At 33.1% G+C, this 21010-nt stretch overlaps 1 protein-coding gene across 1 annotated transcript in view; it reads right to left on the bottom strand.

The window, feature by feature from the left end:
• The window catches only part of COL25A1 (collagen type XXV alpha 1 chain), a 387771-nt gene that overhangs the window by 107433 nt on the left and 259328 nt on the right, over window positions 1-21010 (bottom strand). Inside the window, 2 exon segments of the mRNA XM_036227627.1 lie at window positions 20114-20140; window positions 20290-20316. Of these exon segments, the coding sequence (XP_036083520.1) occupies window positions 20114-20140; window positions 20290-20316 (54 nt within the window).

Here is a 21010-nt window from a genome sequence, read left to right as displayed (position 1 = left end):
AAAGAATAACTGTATTTTTAACAGCAGGAACTGTTAGAAGGCTAAATAAGGAAAGAAAAGAAATTTAAGAGAAAGAAATTTGCTGTTAAATCATTCCATATTGCAGTAGATGGTATAATATGCCTGAATAGAAAAATTAACTATATAAAGCTCTAAATAGCTAAAGGAATCCGTTGAAAAACCATAATATGAGCATTCAGGTCTGTGAAAAATAATTTATAACTGAAAAAGACTGTATTATAGAAGTACTAATTATGGAAAGAACTAGGTTTCTATAATTGAATTATATAATATTGGCTCAAAAAGTTTTTTATCGATCCTCTAAGTTACATCCTATTGTATGCTATCATAAATGTTAAGCCTAGTCACCCCAGAAATTAGCTTTTTATATGTAAATGATAAGTGTGAATTTACAAATGACTTAGAAGAAAAAGAGAGCAATGTAATCCTTACATTAATAAATGTCATTAAATACTATGGCAACTAAAATGCTAAATAAAGATAAACTGCAAAAGATGTGTGAATAAACAGAAAGATGGCAGATAAACTTCAACATCGACAAGTATAACGTAAAAGAAAAGCTGCCTAAACTTCACCTACTGAGAGAGGTTCTAGTCGTTATATATGATCTAAGGGACCATACATAATAACCCAAGGTGTTCCAGCGGTTATGGCTGTGTTTCCTAAGGACACACAACTAAGATAGACCGGCAGAAGAGAAAAGAGGTCAGATTCCTGATGAAGCATGGTCCTGAGGGAACCACGGTAGTGTAGATGCAGTATACAGGAAGACAAATAAAACAGTTAAGAAGTCTGGAAGGTCATGCCAAAATAAAATTGTGTCCATTTTATTTATGTAAACTTTGCTATCATTGGATCAGAGCTGTTCTCTCTATTAGAACATCAAGGGAACAGTCCTGTCTGAGGGTTTCTTAGCAATGATAAAGATAATAAATAATGAGGACGATGGTAATGATAGTAGTCAACATTCATATGATACATACTATGTGCCAGGTATTAGTCTAAGAGCTTTATAAACATTAACTCTTTTAATCCTGACAACAATCATCTGACAGACGAGGAATTGAAGGCATGAAGAGGTTAAGGGTTTTGCCCATATAACTGTATGCAGGAAAACCGAGATTCACATCCTGAGTCTACCTTCTCAGCAGTTACACTTTCCATAAATCCAGTCTCTGAATTTCATTCCCATTTACTCATTCATTTATTCGAGAAGAATTTAATAGGATCTTGCCAGAAACAAGGCAATATTTATCCCAGGCTTCATGGAGCTTCCAGTATAACCAAGAAAGGCAGACATAAAACAAGCACTCACAAATGTTGTTGAGATCTCTTTTGATATATTTATCTGTGCTCTTTTTCTCTTAAATTTTTCTACTTTCTTTGCTCCTTCATCAATGTCTTACTTGTCCATCTGTTATCTGTTATTGCCTTAGAAGAAGTATGAGGAGGCAGTGTGGAAAATAAAACTTGTCAATTAACATTTATAGAAATCGAGAATATCTGGGAAGATACTTCACCTAACTGGAAGAGTAGGAGATTCGTGATCCCTAAGGGCAGAGGGGGACTTAGCTCTGCTTCCCAGCATCACTTCCAGAAATGGCTGTGTGACATGTCTCAGTGCACAGGAACACAGCAAGCCTCACATGATTCCCCTGTCTGAAGGGTGGCACAGACATAGCAAAAAGTTCCTATGCCCCCAAAAGCAGCAATAACACACTCTACCTGAAGGTCTATGCAGATCAGTCAAGCCTTCTGCCTTCTCAGCAGCAAACTGTGGACTGATGACCGAAGACCAAGTGACTCTCTGTTCCCACCCCCAGATCTCTTGATAAGAGATCTAAGACCCCAGAAGTGTAAAACAGTCCTAAAGGAGGAGGAAAGCATGGAGATCCTGAAAAGACTGATATTTGTTTTTTTGTCAGCTCAGAAAAATGGAGGCTCAGATTCAGACACAAAGATAATAGAGTGCTTAGATGAAGAAAATGAGATACACACACACACACACACATACATATACATATACATATACATATACATATACATATACATATACATATACATATACATATGTGTGTGTATGTATATGCATATATATATTTTTTCAATGGAATGGAATATTACTCAGCAATTACAAAGAATTAAATCTTTCCATTTGGGACAATCTGGATAGACCTAGAGGGTATTAAGTTAAGTGAAATAAGTCAGACAGAGAAAGACAAATATTATATGAATTTACTTATATGTGAAATAGAAAACAAAACAAAACAAAACAAATGAACAAACAAAATAAAACAGAAACAAACTCAGAGAAAAACTGATGGTTGCCAGAGGGGAGAGGGGTACATGGATGAGTGAAAAGGATGAAGGGAATAAGAGATACAAACTTCCAGTCATAAAATACATAAGTCATGGAGATACAATGTACAGCACAAGAAATATAGTCAATAATATAAGAACTTTGTAAGGTGACAGATTGTTAATAGACTTATTGTGGTCATGACATCATTAGGTATATAAATGTAGAATCGCAACGTTACATATCTGAAACTAATATAATATTGCATGTTAACTATACTTGAATTAAAACAAATAACAAAGGGGCAGGTTTAAGACAAAAATAGAGGGGAGATATGGTTGAACAGGAGCCAGGCCAGGGCTTAAAGGAAACAATGAGGATGCTATTGATTTTGCCACAGGGGAAGCTGACCTCGTACTGCCACATCTTCCTGAGAGAAGCCAGAAATCCAAGTTTCTTTATAATGAATGCTTCAGGTTTTAAATGTTTGTTACTAATTCAAATTTCCTTTAAAACATTTTATAGTCCAAACAAAAATACATTTGGTAGAAGGATCTGGCCCACAGATCATCAGTTAAAGATCTCTGATCTGGTGCTTTTGAATGTTGAATTAGAAACAAGACAAGTGTGGAAGGGCTTTGTTTCAAAAAGGAAATAATACATTTGCCGTTGAAGGAACTTTATTTTGTTCCTTTTGAAGAAAGGGTTACAAGTTCTCATTGCATCAATCACGTGTAATTCAAAACACTGGTTCTTAAATCATAAAAACTTCAAAATACGATTGTTATACAAGATCTCTAAGAGGAAGAACAGAATAAAGTATAATTCCTCTTATAGAAAAGGAAGGCCTACATCCCATAGTGATGGATCTATTTTGGGAGGCGTGCCATGATTTGAGCTCCTAATGAAAGAGGCCGTTGTGTTCTACAGGTTATGGTTTCTTTGGGAATCTCAGAACAGATTTTCCTGACTTCTGTGAAATTAAATTGAAACTTTGTAATGATATGGATATAAGAAATGATATAAACTTTCTAATTTTGGGTTGCAATTTCCTGGCTGTGGTTTATGATGATGTTATTTAATAAAATGCAGTAGTACATTTTTAATAAAGTTGTTAACATACTATAATGTTTATTATATTTAATTTTTAAAAGTGATATTTATTTGCACATATAATTTTACTCGAAATAACTATACTGATAATATTCAAATTCTTTTTTACCTCAAATTTCCTTTTATACCTCCCAATTTCAAATATTTAGATGATACTAAGTCAGTCAAAAATGTGAAGAGTAAAGATTAACTTGTTTTGGAAAGTTACTGATAAAAGGGCTCAAAATAAGCCACAGAAGCAATTTCTGAGAGGGTCAATTCTCTCTTTATTTAAATGTATTTAATAAATCAAAGGATCTTGCCACATATAACAGAAACTGTATTTTTTTAGTATGAATACAAGAATAAAGTTTACATTTTAAAAACCAGGTAGCATCTGGTATTCTCAGATAAGTACCAAATTTTGCCACTTCATCAACTACGACTTTTATGATTCCCATATATGGCTACAAAATTAAAAGATGTATGCTTATCATATCATTATTGAAACTGAATTTCTTATTTACACATAAGGCACTGTCACTCTTTCTCCTTGAGTGATATGGGATATTAGCAATTATGGAACATAAAAGTGAGGAAAAATGATCATTTTCCAGCACTGGCATGAAGCCCGATGACATTACATACAGTTAAAATGAAGCTTCATAAACATGAATAGTATAATTGTTCATGTTTCTTGCATTGTAAAATATTTGGGGAAAGTTATTAAAAGTGGAGAAAATGGCATGAAAGAAATGTGACTAAGAAAAAAAATTATTTTCAAAGGAACCGCGAGAGTCAAATTTTGTACAAGGCATCATTATCCAATTTGTGAATTGTTAGGCCATTAATTTCCCTCTTGCTCTCCTGTTCTTGGTAGGACTTCCTTGTAATGACTATCACAATTAGAATTAAGGAAGAAAAGGAAAAAGGAAGTGACCTATCAATCAAACTAAGGATTGATATGGCATGGGATGTTAAGATCTGTGTCGGGAGCACTAAAGACCCATTGAGTTTGGGGAAAAATACTAAGGACAAAATAAGCATTTTCTGTTAGAATCAGAAAGGCAAAGAATAGAACAGGTCTTTTCTCCCCCTTTAGTCAACTGAGAATAAAATGTTAATTGATAGAAGAAATCAATAGCAGCCAGTTTCTATTTAGCTTCTAATGCTGTCAAGCAGAAAAAGATAAATATTTGGATTAAAAATTGGCACAAATATTGATAGTATTAAATGTCAAGAAAAGTAAAGAAATATAAGGAAAAACTTTGGGACTCTAAATAAGTCTGAAGGAATGACTTTCTTAGCCTGTCTTAGCCTTAAGAAATTACTTTCAAAATACTGAATATGTGCAAAAGAAAAATCAAACCATTCAGATCATTTCTCAGGAACTGTAAAAAGGAGTAATAGAAGAAAAAACAAGGGAGATAAGTCTTGCAAAATATAGACATTGGTAAAATTTCATTAAGTCTAAATGAGAATTATTAAAAGGATTATTGGTTAAAATTTGAAAAAAAATGTGCAGTTTAAAAATGTATTTTTTTTCCTTTTTAAAAATGATTATTGTAGATGGATGTAAATATATAACTGAATTACAGCAAGAAGTATGTCAAGGTTTCTTATATTATCCTTGGATACTAAATTGAGAAACCTGAACTGGAAAACCAATGAAAATAGTGTACTTATAACTGGTCGAACAATTTACCCTAGGCAATATTGCTTAACTGCTCACAGAGTTTATGTTCTCAGTCTTGCTCCATTCGCCATTTGTATCAGAGGGTTAGATTAGTCTTCTCAAACTTTGGATCTGGGAATGATTTCTCTTCCTCTCTCAATACATAGATAGATAGATAGATAGATAGATAGATAGATAGATAGATGATGGATAGATAGACAGATAATAGATAGATAATATGTAGATAGATGATAGATGATTGATAGATGATAGATAGATAGATAGATAGAGACAGACAAACAGATAGAAATGACAGATAGACAGACAGAGAGATCTGCTTCTATATCTCTATCTCAGATATCCAGAAAATGGGACAGAAAGAGGAATGTCATATTTATTGGATGGCAGAATCAGACTCCAGAAAGGATCTCAACAGGATCTATCATACCCATAATATGAGAATAATTAAAGAAACTTTTTTTTGGACCTATAAGCAAGCTATATAAAAACATAATTGGAGAGCTGAGGATTAGTAACAGTGAAAGAAAATACTTGAGAATTTAAGTTGATAATAAAATTATATATCAATATATGATATGACTGCTAATGTTGTTTAAAGATCATCTAATTGCAGGCTGTATTACTATAAACAGACACATAAGCAGGTAGGTGATATTCCACTTGGGTCAGGCTGTACCTGAATTAATGTGTTTAATTTCTGGGCATCTCCCTTAAAGGAAGACATAGACACACAGGAATGTGTGCACAGAAGAACCAGGAAAGTAAGAAGACACAAAACTGTCACCTGACGAATGAATGAAGGAGCTGGAGTTGGAGCAGGGGAAGATGAGATGAGATATGAGAGAGATTTTAGATGGGCTCAGAACTGCATATCGAGCATCACCACCACCACCACCACCACAGGGCGTATTCAGGCTTAGGCTTGGCCAGTATTAACTGAAGGATGTAGTGAATGAGGGTTTGGACTAGAAGGGTTCTGGGGTTCTTTCTAACCTTGAGCTTCATTCGGTGTTTCCATAAAATCACTTAAGAGCTGTCATATGAAAGAGGAATTAGTTCAGAAGGCAGAACTAAAACTAAATGTATAGAAAGTAGAAAACAGCAGATATTGATTCAAAAGAAGGAAAAATAAATATTTATTTAATGATTAAAATACTTTGTAATATTTAGAACTGTCTATAATGAGAATAACCTGCTTTGTAAGAGAGTGACCTCCTTGCCACCAGAGATATTTGAATAAAAATCACAAACCATGAGTTTAGGCTACCCTGTATAACTGCTTAGGCTATTAGCTTGCTGTGAAAGTGATTATTATTATTATTTTTTTTGCAATTCTAAATGAAAATTTGAATTTCACAGCAAAAAGTGAATTTATCTTGCCCATATTATCTTCCCCTTCACCACCCTTTTAAAATAGGACGATCAAGATTTATTTAGAAACTCTTTCTGGCATTGTCAAAAAGATTTATAATTCTAATAAAAAGGCAATTTTTAGTTCCTCTATTATTACACAGTTAAAAACGCTATAAGAAAAGAGTGTTTTGAATATATACAACTCTTTTCCATAAGAGAAAATATATACTACCTTATAGGATCCTTTTTATGCTATCTTTATTTAATCCTTTGGACCACACCCTCAAATTCTGTATTTGTTGCACTCATACAAACCAGGTTTCAAAATATTTTTATACCATGGAGGACAAAAAAATCAAATAATACTGATCCAAATTGGTTCTATTCTTAAAATTTGTCAGCACAACTATAAAGGAATTTAAACAATTCATGAACTGGTTTTTTATTGGTGGCCCTTCAGGGCAATTTTGTTGGAAAATAGGGGAAATGTTTCCATTAATACAACTATACCACCAGAACAACAACAATAAAAACCAAGAAAAAAATACAGTGCCTAAAAACATGAATGTTCCTAGTGGTACACTGACACTTAGTATAAAAAAAATTATTTAGGTCCAATAAAAAATGTGCAACTACATTTATACTATGATTCCAAATATCTATGAACTTTAACTAAAACCTATATAGATGTCTAAGCTTTATCATCTTAAGTAATAAACCAAGATAAATACTTTTTAAAAAAAAAATTCTAGAGGAAATCTGAAATTTGGGGCTGCATTTTCCTCCAAGAAATGTTATTGTTTCTAACTTTAGACATACATAACTAAAGGACTAAAATTTATCTTTCTAATATTATTTTCATGTTGTTTAATAACTATAGAGAACTGGGATAATTTTTTTTAATTCTGTTATTCTATGATTCCTATTCAATAAAATTCTTAAAGACAGCATAAATTATATTGGGATTTTGATATAAAACTACAAAGTTTTAACTAGTATTAATTTTAACCTTTGAACAGAATTAGTATACCAATAAAAAAAAAATAGCACCACAGGTCGAGAATCATCAATGTAAGAAAAATTCTAAGTAATTTAAAACCAAATTGTATGTAAATTAAGTTAGAGGCAATTATGTAGCATTCTTCCTAGAAAATAATGTCATTGGTAGTTTTGTTACCTGTGTGTCTGCATAGTTTGATGAAATTTATCATCATAATATCAGAAACAAAATCATCTTAATATCGAATTCAGGTGCTGTAAACTCCAGTGCTAACAGGGACAGTGCTGCCCATATGTAAATAAATGAAGCTGGCTAGGTGTCACTCTGTATATCACAGAATGCATGCTCCATCTAAAGCGGAGACTCCATTCAGATTTAGATGAGTGAAATTATATATATATATATATACATATATATATATATATGTATATATATATATATAAATGTATACCCAGTGGTATACATTTTATTTCCAAGAGAAATAAAAAAAAAGATTTTATATTTCCCAATATTAAAATGTTAGCAACTAATTTGAGAAAGCCAAATAAAACTTATCTACTATCAGAATCTGGCCCACAGGCTACTAGTTTGTAGCCTCTATTCTGTCTCATAAGAATTATCAATCCAAAACATAAAGAGAAGATTGGATAAAATAGTGTACACATTTCAAAAGTAAGAAAAAATGAAGACATTAAATTCCCTCCTCTTGCTACAACCAAGGGTTACTCCCCACCCCCAAAAGATATCCCATAGAAGTTGTGACAGTTTCTCAAACTACAACCCCGTTGGCACATGCCATTTTGTTTGATGCATTCTAAAGACCTTAAGTTATTATAACAGTTACTATATAAGATTCTGGGTAGATAGCATGACTCAAACTTTGCATTCTTCTCTGACACATTTTATTACAACTATGTGGCTCCAAAGTGGAAGTAATACCACAGACCAGTGTAGAGTTACAGCATTAACATTCAACATTGTACTGATGACATAGCAAGCCTTCTCCATTTCGATTTTGTTTGACTTTCCTGCCTAAAAGTGGAAAATGAAGGGCGAAGTTGTAAATCTCTACATTAATTTTATGAACGAATCCAAAATGTCCAATAGATCTCCAGATATTCTCTTTCCTGTAACTCCTCAAAATTCATTTCCTTTTATAAAATTATTGAATAATTGTAAATGACTACTAAACAAAAGGTTGGAAGACTTAAAAATAATTTTGTACTGAGCAAAAAAGGCAATAAAAATAGAATGGTTTTATAACACTATAGTCTAGAACATCCTAACACTTAAAATTCTTTAGAAAATTTATTTTGTTAAAGTAAAAATATTATATATTTATCTATGCCAGAAAATAAAAGTGGTGTGTGTAGGGAATGAAGTTAATTTAAAAACAGTAATTATCTACTTGGGATAGAAAGAATAATGTATTATTAAAAGGTAAAATATTTCTTACTATTGTTTTCATCATCAAATGATAGTGACTGTCCCACGGATTATAATTTTTTTAAATGACAGAGATATAATATCAAAGAAATGTAAAAAAAAATCAATAAGTATTTGTCTCTTAAGAGTGATTGCAAAAAATGCAGTCAGTGGACTCTGCTGCCAAGCTGGAGCAAATGGCTGATGTGACAGTTAAGGACCGTTGCCATGACCATTTGCATCTAACTTTGCAAAAAAAAAAACCCACTGAGAATAGTGTTCCTTGCAGGCTAAGCACATGAGAAGAAAAATTACACAAACAAACAAACAAATAAAATAAACAAGAAAAATTAAACATTAAATTGTTAAAAGTTAATTTACATTCTCTGTAAGCAATTCTGAAATGTCACATTAAATAAAAGCATGCTTTTTAAAAAACAGTTAATGAAGCCATGTCAATTTAATCCAAAAAAACTTCTCAGGTTGCTTTGAATATTTGCCTATCTCTTCTTAATAGGATTTACAGTACAAACAAAAGTAGGTTCACATTTGTATGTGTTTAAATCTTGTGTATGTGAATAATAACCTATACTCCTGGAGAACTCTGTTTTATGAAGACAGTATAGACAACTGCAATTTTACATAAATATTCACACATATACATGTGTATTTAAAAATCTGTAGAGAATAATTCCTATTAAGAAGAATTGATTATGTACAAACACCTACATACAGAATGATATGCAGTATAATAATTTAAATGATTGGTTGTGAAAAAAGCAAGTGTTTGATAATTCTTAATATGAGAAACAACTTGTAAACTTTGAAAAGGACAAAATACCACAGCATAGGCAATTTAGCAGTAGGCATATTTTAGCAGATTCTCTGATGTGTCTTGGGTTTGGACACAGCTTCCTTAGTCCCATCCTTCGTTCCACAGTTCCTACCGGAAGAATTTCCCTTCTCCGGTCCCTTCTCCAATCTCACACAGTGACAACCTCCTCTAAGTCTGAGAGGGGTTCAAGACTTGGGCGAGATATTTCAAGGTGGGGCTGAAATTTTAATAGTCTAGATAAATAGATTAACTCAGCTCCTAAAAATAAGCCTGATGAAAGGCCCAAGGAATACAGATATTTTTTCAAACTATTGAATATTTTCTTAATTAAGATTCTGGTAATGTTCCTTTAAACTTTTTCCTCACCTGTCAATAAACTTGGAATGTTCAGGCCGACATGTTCTTTTGAAGAAATGTTGAATGAGGCAGCAACTACCACCTGCTGTTCCCTTGAACTTCCTACAGTTATTGTTAGTTCCTGCTAGTTCACCTCACATCCCACAGGCTTCAAGCCAGAACAGCACTGACAATCGGCCATGCCAATTTTTCTCTCCCCCTGCTTAGTTATCATTATTTCCTTATCTCGATTCTTAATTTTAATGAATTCTTTCAGGCCTGTAGCTAATTAAAGTTCTTGTCCTGGAAAGAATATCCTATGTTACTAGTTTTTTGGTATTTTAAATGCTACATTGGAGAGTCTTGATGTCACCTTTTCCATCACTATGGCTCCCTTATCAACAGATTCATGCTAGACTCACAAGTTAATAGCATGATAAAAATGTCCAGAAGTTTTCTTGGCATGGGGAACTATGAAAACAATAGTATTACATTCTTACTGTTATTATTATTACTACTACTATTATTTGCGTATGGGTTAAATCATTTATAAATTTATTTGTGCCAATAAAAAAAAACTAGTGGTCAAGAAGGGTTTCTCTTAATATTAACATTTTTCAAACAAAATTTAACTGACTTCTGAGAAATGAGAATCAAGGCTGCCTGACTCCTTCCAAAGTTACTATAGAATTGCATTTGAAGCAGGACCTTGCAACTAACATCTTTCCCCTATAAAGCCAGTCCTGTTTGCCACTTGTGATTTACAGGCTGTGTCTGCTATGAGGAGCTGCTGGACACATTAGTGCAGGTATGCTTATGAAAGGATGCTGCTGTCTGGCACTAAATGACTTTCCAGAGATCCACCTCATTCAGAACTACAGGAAATGTTCTCCCTAAACATGATCTGTCAATGCATAAGCCATTATTCCTCCCATTCTGAAAGGGAGAATCAAAAATATATACTTGCATTCTAGTCCCTTCTGCAAATCCTAATGCACCTTTAAAAATCTGCTCTTTAATACTTTCTTGATTTCTACTTGGTTAATCCACTTTATTAACATTTTTGTTGCAACTATAATTGTGCATTTGAGAATGACAGGAAAGAATGATGCTAATTACATTGGATTTTGTTGGTGTAAATTGCTTATAAATGTCTGTATTTCCTATTTGCATTATTATTCATGGATATTACCAACTATCATAGATGTTCAACTTTTTGTCCATTTCACATACAGATTTTAATATATTTACCTAGAGGCTTATTTTCTCTTCCTTTTATAACACTGAAAGTCATCCACCTCAAATCTATCTTTCCTTCCACATTTTATTATATGCTTCAGTTGCAGGCATAATGAAAATGATGTAAAAATGCAACAAAAAAAAGAAATAAAAATGAATAATATTATTAAAATATATACATTTATTATCTTTCATCTAAAATTTTTCATTCCATTCATTTTCAAGAAAAACATGAAATGGTGCACATTAGCCTGTAAAGGTTGTATGGTATATGTCCAGATATATAAATCATGTAAAAAAATAAAAAGAATATGCAGTTAATATAAGCAATGAATACAAAAGTGTGGACAAATGTAATCTTTCTTTTACTTTATAAAATGAAGTGAATAATTATTTTATAATAAAGGTCACTGCATCAAAAACACTGAAAGAAAATATGATGGCTATTTAAACTGGTTGGCATCATTCTCTAGAATTCCTTATCAGAAAATATGCTTAGGATTGGATTTTGGTTTTATTTTAATACATCTGCAGTCATTAACAGAATTCTCAGTCAAGGGCTCAAATCTTAGGCTCTCCACTATTTTGTTGTTGTTGTTTTAATATATGGTTTTACAAAATGTTCACTTTTACTCCAAATCTTTTATATAAAGTATACCCCTCTCTGGATTACTATATTTATAGGTTTACTTACATAATCTTTTACATTAGAAAAAAATGTACAAGATTTTAAGTTATGTAAAACAGTCATTCTTCCTCAACTTTTTCAAATATATCTTTTTTTTTCTTACTTGATGAACTCAGCGGTACAACCAATAACTGAGATATAATTTACAACACTGACTTCCAAGGGATATATTGTTTACACATCAACAACAGTTTGCAAAGATAATTTATTTTTTTAATTGACCCACATTAGGACAAATTTACAAATGTTGTGGGGCTCATTTCAATGTATCAGCTCTTAGTGGTTTGAAGTATGGCAGAACACTCAAAAGAGAGCTCTGATTATAAAATACAATAAGAACGTTTGCAAATTTTAACAAGCTTTCAGTTTCCATGCCAACTTCTTCTGAATCTGGAAAGCATTAAAATAATTTTCTCACTATTTATTTATTTTCATTGTGTTATAGCAATTCCCTTTTCACAGGCAATACATTCAGTACCAAATGAGCAGTGTATTCATTAGGGCTAAAGAGAAAGGCAAGGGTTAAATAAATAAGAACATCAAATTAATATCCAAGCCTAACTGCTTTAGCAGAGCCAAAGAATCTGTTTAATCATTCAAGTCAACAAAGGTTAAGATAATAAAATAAACTTCTAAATGCTTTCCTTTTTGGAACTTAATCTGTCTTGCCGAAGATGTTTTTAAGATGCTATCAGTTTTGCATAGTCCCAGCTGTTAAGAAAATTTACTTGAATACACTGGGAAGAGAAAAGAATTTTATGAAAATAGTTAAGCAGAGCTCCTGGGTGGTTTATCGAAACTGTGAGAGCCCAGGACTCATTTAAAACCAGCTGTTGGCTGATGATGTTGAGACCAATAACCACTAAATCTCTTCTTTATCAGGACTCTGTGTTATTTGGCAAGGTGATGGTAGCCAACTGATTAGAAGATTAATATATAGTCAAAAGATAATTTCATGATGTTTGTTCATTTTATTGTCTAAGTTTGATTAATAAATTTGCCACAATTTTAGAACATAATACCCTAATTTAAAAAGACAGTATTAAACATTAAAATAGCTTTGCTTATTTTTAAGGCTATGTTTTTAAGTCACTAAGATATAGAAGAGAGATATGAACCATTAACATCAAAGCCTCAGGTACCACTGTGACTCCTGGGGCTATGGTTCATGATGAGGGCAGAGGCTCTTATGAATGGAGTAAGAAAAAAGTCCTTTTTTATAATGAAGAGAGATAGTGGTAGTTGTAGTAGGTACAGACAGCAATGGGAAAGTCCTTAAAAGTCTTGAGTCTTTTATACTTGATGTTCAGGTCCTGATCAAGAAATATAATCCAATCTTTTGAAAAGAGAGACTCAACTAAAAGCAGAATAGAAAAAATACCTTGTAAAACTTGTAAACATAGCATTATGAAAAGCAGAAAATAGACTTCATTCATCTGGTTATCTTAAAGAAAAAAAATCACTAATAGTAAATATATCAGGGTATTGATTTATGTAATTTTGAAATTGGCGGTATTGAGCTGAGAAGCGTAATTGTATTATACCAAGGTAACTGGGTACTCTAATGTCCCTTGGATGGGGGTCAGCACTGCCCTGCCTCCCTATGTTCCATGTAGACAGATTCTAGGGTATTTATTACTATGCAGCATTCATTGGTTTTTTTTTTAGAGGGTTGACAGCGCCTAGATTATAAAGACCAAGACTCTCATGGAGCAGAAAAAAGAGATGCACCTATTTTCATTTGTGTTCCCCAGATTTTTCAGTCTGATTAACAGAGGTATGGAATCTTAAGTTGTGAAGGTCCTAGCAGCCATATAAGAGGCAGCTTGGCATTGTGGAAAGAGAGCGGATCTTGAAATCTGGGTCTGAGTCCTAGCATTGTCTTTTGGTAGATGTGCATGAAAGAATGTGGACGAGTCACTTAACTTGTTTGAGCTCCATCCTATCAGAAAAAAAAAAAAGGTCATATTAATATTTGTTCTACTGACTCACAGAGTAACTTTTGAGGATAAATGAAAGAAAATGTATGAAAAAAATGTAACCTGTAAATTCCTAGGCTGTAACCCTGGCTGTGCTAATGAATGGCACAGTTACATTGGAAAAAATATTTAAACTTTCTAAATCTTGGTTTCCTCATCCATTAAGTGGAAATAATAAAAGAATTATTGAAATAAGATGTCTTCATTAAGTGTCTGGCATGTTTTAAGAACTCAATAAACTATCGTATTTTTTGTTTTTATCTGAGCCATAGATAGTTCTGTAATCCTTACTGTTTCACACTGAAGTTGATGACTATAAACACTACCTTACTGATAGGGAAGGAGCCTGATCCAGAAGGAACAACACGTATTAGATGCTGAGAGAGCTAGGTCTGAATCCCACTTCCATCCCTTAAAAATTACATGAACCTGGGCAAGTTACTTCAACCTAGATTCCTCATGTGAAAAATCAACTACAATCTGTTGAGGATTTAGCATAGATTTTTTATATGTTATTTTATTTAATTCTTTTCATAACCATAGAGATACAGACAGTGGTAGCGTTAGAATTTGATGACTGTCTGGCCCGCTGCAGCCCACGTGAATATAATCATCTTACTGTACCACATTCATCTTTCTTATTTTTCATCCCTGATCACCAACCTTGATGAACTGAATAAGGGTTAGAGATGATGTGGCCGACTTACCTAGAAAGGTGTTCACCAAGTTGTAAGGCTCTAAGTAATTAGCAAATATGCTTCTTATGTAAGGTATTATTTCCTAGTCCAACATTCATTTGGTCTAGGAATGGCCCTACAGCTCCCATACAGCAGGTCTCCAATCTCTGTTTGACTATAGGGTAAAGTCATAGCCTCAGAACTCTCTAATACAAATCTATGAGGATGAAATGAAGAAAAATGAGCATGGGCATGGTGACTGACAACACAGAAAAAAACACGATTCCAACCATACAGCCTAAAGGCTTAACTGCTAAAGCATGATATTCGACTGCAAAAATGAACTGAAGATTAATGGTAAATCTGTAATGACATCTCACCAAGGAGCAAGGAGGGAAGTGCAATGCTAATGTCAGGATGCATTCACATGTGGAAATCTAACATTCAGTGTCTTGTAGAATAAAACCAAATGATATATAAGGTTGCTATATTATACCCAAAGTTGTAAGCTTGAACTGGGTTCAGTGTTCACTAACAGGAAGCTCATGCCAAAAAGCCCACTTTCTTCTGCATTAAATCATATGCCATCAACAGTATTCAAAGATAGTCAACTTTCCTACCATTTACCTTTTTAACTTGCAATCTTTCACTTTCACTACTTAACAAAATGCATTCCCTTAATATCCCATGACTACAGAATACCAAGTCTAAAAGCTTTTTGTTAATAGATCTCATCCTTGTGGTTTTCTTTTTATTAAGAACACTTTGTTGCTCCCCTTTCCTTTAAATAATTCTTCCTTTAGTGTCTCAGTTTTTCTTTGAATGTTTACTCTCTTTTGCTCCCTCCCTTCCTGTCCCACTCTCTAAATAAGGATATTTCTAAGGTGTTTCTTGCTTCACTCTTGCACCCACCATTTTCTGTTCGTAAGGTTTCAGTGCTTACCGTGTGGCAATTCGGCTACGTAAACTTTAAGTCCAGTTATGACACTACCTTAAATTTCTAGTCTCATGTTTCCAACTGTTTGCTACATTATTCAAGTGAAATATTGGGATCGCAAATTTGACATAAATAAAATTAAACTTATCATTTATCCTCTTGACTTTCTTCTGACCAAGTTTATCATGCAAAGGCAGAAACTTCAGATCTATTTTTATCTTCTTTTTCAACTTCAGCCCCTACATCCAATTTGCACCAAGGCTTGTGTTAAATTTTCACCTCAATATTCTTTAATTTTATTCCCTGGTTGCTTTTTTTTAAACCTTAACCTGACCACAATTTCACCCTCATCTTTCACCTTCTGCTTCAAGACTGTCTCTTACCAATTTCTCCTCTACTAGTGTCATCTCTGGCTTTCCCTCTCTGTTCAGATTTTTGTTCGGTACTTATGGCAAACCCTACCGGTAAGATGACCCAGCTTTCCTTTTCATGCTCATTCTTCTTTGTTCACTTCCAGCTTTGAGCTAAACTATGTGACACAGTCTGACCAATGAGATATGAGTAGAAGGCCACTGTGAAATTCATGGGAACATTTTTGTTTTCTTAATATAGATACTTCTCCCTTTATCTTCCCTACCGATGATTAGATAGATGTAGATGTAGATATAGATATAGTTATAAATATAATGGTTGGACTTTAAGTCTTTCTTGCAATCATGAGAGAAAGGCCAAGAGACTCAGAGACTTCCATAGTAACATCATTGAATTATAAAAATAGCACTATCTACTGCCTTCTCTGAACTTCTCATTATGTGAGAAAAATAAACTCATATTCTAACTCCCATAGAAATTATGGCGCTTTCTCTGATATTTTGTCAGTTTGAACCAAATAATCTTATAAAAATTTTCTACGGTTGGACATTTCTTAAATTTTATGTATTTTTCATAAAAAACATTTGGTAATAACGTCAAATTGTCTGGTGGTGATACACATTAAATGCTGAATACAAAAATCTTCAATGGCTTCCTAATCCCCACACCAAATATTCAAAATGCTCCATAATATAACTTTGATAAAAAAAATTTTAGCCTTATACAGTTTTTCTATGTTTAACCTATTTCCTTGGCAAATGAAATATTATTGTTCCTTAAGTGAATCCTGTCATCTTCTACTTGCATAGTATTGTTTGCACCATTTCTTCTTCTTGGAATGTGTAATGTCTTGCTCTTAATCATCTCTTCTAAAGACTACTCATTTATCCTAGCTCAAGGGACAACTCTTCCAGTCTCCAGTGATTATTAAAAATGGTAGAATGTTCACTTTTCTAGCATATCTTGGCATAGCTATTTAAGACATAGAGTTTTCTTATTCAGGCACCCATGAGATTATCAGATCCTTAAGGGGAGTAATGATATAATAACATCCTATTCTAACATTCAATAAATGTTTATTGAGCCCTTACTGTTCTAGATGATGGTGGTATGAACAAGACAGACCATCGACTTGGAGTTTACATTTTGAGAAGGGGCACATTTTACAGATAACAAGAAAGTAAATAAATAAGCACATAGGATAATCTCAGATTTAGATAGTTAGGGAAGTTCTCCCTGAGAGGGTAGCTGAGATGAAATCTCAATGATAAGAAGAACCCCATCACAAGAAGACCAGAAGAGAGCAAACAGAAAATCACCATCGAGTTGGAGGGAGTGTGGTATGTTTGAAGAACACATGAAACACAGCGTACAGCGTGGCTGGAGCACAGTGGGTGGAGGGGAAGACCAGTGTGAGACGAGGTTATAAAGGGAGGCAAGGGCCAAATCTTGAAGGTCTGTGTAGGCCAAGCAAAGTGGTTTGAATTTCATTCTGAGGTTTAAAACACAGAGTAACATGATCCAATTTATAACATAAAACGATTTCTCTGGCTGCTGTGTAGAAAATGGATTATACAGGCTCAAGAATGGAAGCAAGATTGATAGGAAAACTACCACAGTAATCAAGAACATAAGATGCAGTAGGTTGAATTTGGTGGTAGTAGAAGAGAGAAAGAAAAAAGTGGAGATATATATAGTCTCTATAGTATTAAGCATGGAATATTGAACAAAGTAGATGCTCAATATACATTGTTAAACATATGTCAAATAATTTCAAGATAGTGTCACCTTCTTAATTTCTAAATTATCTTCAATTTTTCCCAATTTCATTCACATATGACACTTTAATATATTCCTGTTTGACACTTAGGAAGCCAAAGAGAAAATAAAAGAACTTCATATTCAAGGAACAATATAGATCTCATAATGGAAAATCAGTCAGCAAAGAGCTGAAATGATGAAATGTCATATTATTAAGTTAATTATGAAAATAAATAAATTACTTGAAACAAATGGTAATGAGAAGAATTCAAAATATTTGATAGGATAAAGATGTTCAGGGTATTCAAATACAAAGATCTATTAAAAAAAAAAAAAAAAAAAAGACAGTCTCCATCCATACCAGCTGGAATAGGATACCAATAGAAGATGTGGGTAAAATTAATTTTCATTAAATTGAAGACTTCTCCAGTTCTAACTTACTTTGATTTTTCTGGGAATATAAAACTTTCATTTTATTATCTTGATATAATAAATTTATAATCAGTAGCTATTACTATCTTACTGGAAAGAAATGTTTATAAAATACCAAGAGCACTGAACGTGATCTGCCTTGTCTCTAAATTAGAAATCTGAGAAAAGACAGGCAATTTGGTAGGTTCTCATTCTCTTTCTTATGTACTTGCCAGGACATTTAGATTTTTACTTGTGAAGATTTGTCCTGCATTATTAATTCAATCCAAATTCCTTCAATACAAAACAAAATCCAGGGGAAAATAGGATCTTTTTTTGCCACTTTCCACCCGAAATGTTAAATGGCCCCTGAATCGTGTGAAACTTGGCCCCAGTCAGTGTGAAAACTGGCTGGAATCTGTATGAAAGGCAGTCTGGGTTCATCAAAGTAGTTCATGAACTTTGGCCAAGCTTCCAAGAAACCTGGTCCAAGTCTTAGTTTGTAATGCAACATGAAACCAGGTGAATTTCACACGGTTTCAGGTTTCATCCTGAAAATTTGGCCTAGCTTTATAATCAATCATCACTTTTTGGAACGATGAAAGCCAACACACCTTTTTGAAAATGAAGACTGCATGCATACTGATGACAGCTAAGCTGTGAACCACCCCTTTACTTCCTTTGCCAAAAGAAGATTTCTCAGAATGGAAACAGTCTCTCTCTTACCTGGAAAGGGCAAGTTGAGTGATTTTGATATTGCGTGTAGAAAGAAATGATACTCAATACATGGAGACATGCCATGTGAAATAATCACCACATACAAAGCAAGTAGCTATACTCTAATCATTTAAGGTTATGAGAATTTTATTTCATTCATTTCCATGACATATATCATGATGTTTAATCTCCTCAACCATAAGATGAGCTTTTAGCTTGAAGCTAGTCATCAGCTAGGATAACTGCCCTGAGAAATGAAATGTTCTGAGGCATAATCATTATTTCTATATGAAGAATGGCTGAAGAACAGAAAGGAAAAGAAATCATAGTATAACTTTTATCTTGTTTAATAAATATAAGGAGATAAGACCACAAACTTCTCAAGCAAAGCTCTACTGCAGTATATGCACGAATTGAATTATTACACACAGCAACAAAAAAATTCTACACAATTGTGTTTTCGACCTGAAAATTTTAAATGTGCTTTTCCGGTGTAAAAAATGACTCTTTTCAACCAAATGCTCGCTTTTGTGCATAGTGACATGAGAAAATTGAGAGGTATGTCTGCACAGAGCCACTACATCATTGGAACAGTATGTCTGAACATTTGGGTAATAAGGCACAGATGTGAAGCAGAGGACTTGGCACTACCAAGGTAACAACAAAGCATTCACCATTGTGTTATAATGGTTAAAAGAGCCACATTTGAGGGGAATAAAAGAATGTCCCTCCTCCCTGGAATACTAAATTATATTACATCTTTTATTTGCCTAAAAATCTATAAAAAAAAAAATAAGAAATTCAAATAAGCATTATTCAAACATGATGAATAAAAATATAAAATGCATTAATATTTTTATCTATAATAAAACATATTTATGCGATAGCATATAAAATTTAACTGCAGAAAAAGCCAAATTCAATAGGAATCCACAAGGCCTTTATACAGCAAAACGCTGTATGTAAGTCTGAAGGATGCAATGGCCATTGAAAAGGTATTATTGTTGACTCTTAGTAGGAATTCTGGTCTTTAATCACTAAGGTTATTATTTACTATAGAGTGTTCTAGTTACAGGTATCAAGTTAAGATAATGCAACAAGATACACACATTAGTTATTATTAAGGCTATTTCACTAACAAGTGGCATGGTATTTTTGCCAGCCATTATTAAACTATGTGACACAAAAGTAGTTATGAAGCTAGAACTACCTAATTTCAATAAGTTTAGAGCTGAAAACTAATTTTCTACCCAGGATTGGAAGAATACAACTTACCCGAGGTCCTTGATCACCTTGTTCTCCCTGTAGGGTAGGGAAATGAGATAATAGTAGTTTTAGCACTAAGTCTGTATATGATGCTCATTAAAAAGATCAAAATAAAACATAGTATACAGGTCATAGCAATATGAATTTCCACTAACTTAGGTTGTTTCCACAATTCATATTCTTACCTTATCACCTTTTGGACCAGGAGGACCCTGAAAAAAAGACAAAAAAAAATTTTTTTTTAAATACATTTTTACACATTATAGCTTGAAAGATGAATTAGGGTTAGTTGCAAGCTTCATGTAAAGGCCACAGAGATATAGCTGTCAATGAAATTTCTCAAGGTATTTTGGGTTCTAAACTATAATTATAATACGGTTAGACTTTAAGACATATATGGTATAATGCATAATCATATATACGTCATTCTATCCATATATATATGCACGTATATATACACACACACACACATAAAGTATACATGTCGTAAGTATATTATATGCTGAATATATTTTCATAAACTGAACACACCTCTCTATACAAGGAGATCCAGCTAAAGACACCCAGAAATGCCAATTGTGACATTTCCTTTTCACTGCTCTCCACCAACAGTAAATGCTATTTCTGGCCCCTGACCAAATAGATTAGTTTATGAACTTTACATAAATGGAATCATATTGTATGTCTGGCATCTTTTGCTCAAAATATGTGAAATTCATGCATATTTTTTTGTGCAGTTGTAAATCATTTTTCTTACTGCTTTAAAATATTCCATTGTGTGAATAAAACATTATTTATTCATCCTACTGTTGATGGCCATTTTTTTTCCATGAGTTTCTAGGTCTTAAATATTACCAATAGTGCTGCTATAAATATCTTAGTATTTGCCTTTTGATTAAAAATTGT

The sequence above is a fragment of the Rousettus aegyptiacus genome, unplaced genomic scaffold, assembly GCF_014176215.1.
Source record: "Rousettus aegyptiacus isolate mRouAeg1 unplaced genomic scaffold, mRouAeg1.p scaffold_m13_p_10, whole genome shotgun sequence".
NCBI classification, from domain to species: domain Eukaryota; kingdom Metazoa; phylum Chordata; class Mammalia; order Chiroptera; family Pteropodidae; genus Rousettus; species Rousettus aegyptiacus.
Note: the sequence above shows the minus strand (reverse complement) of the source record. Positions and strands in the feature narration are given on the sequence as shown.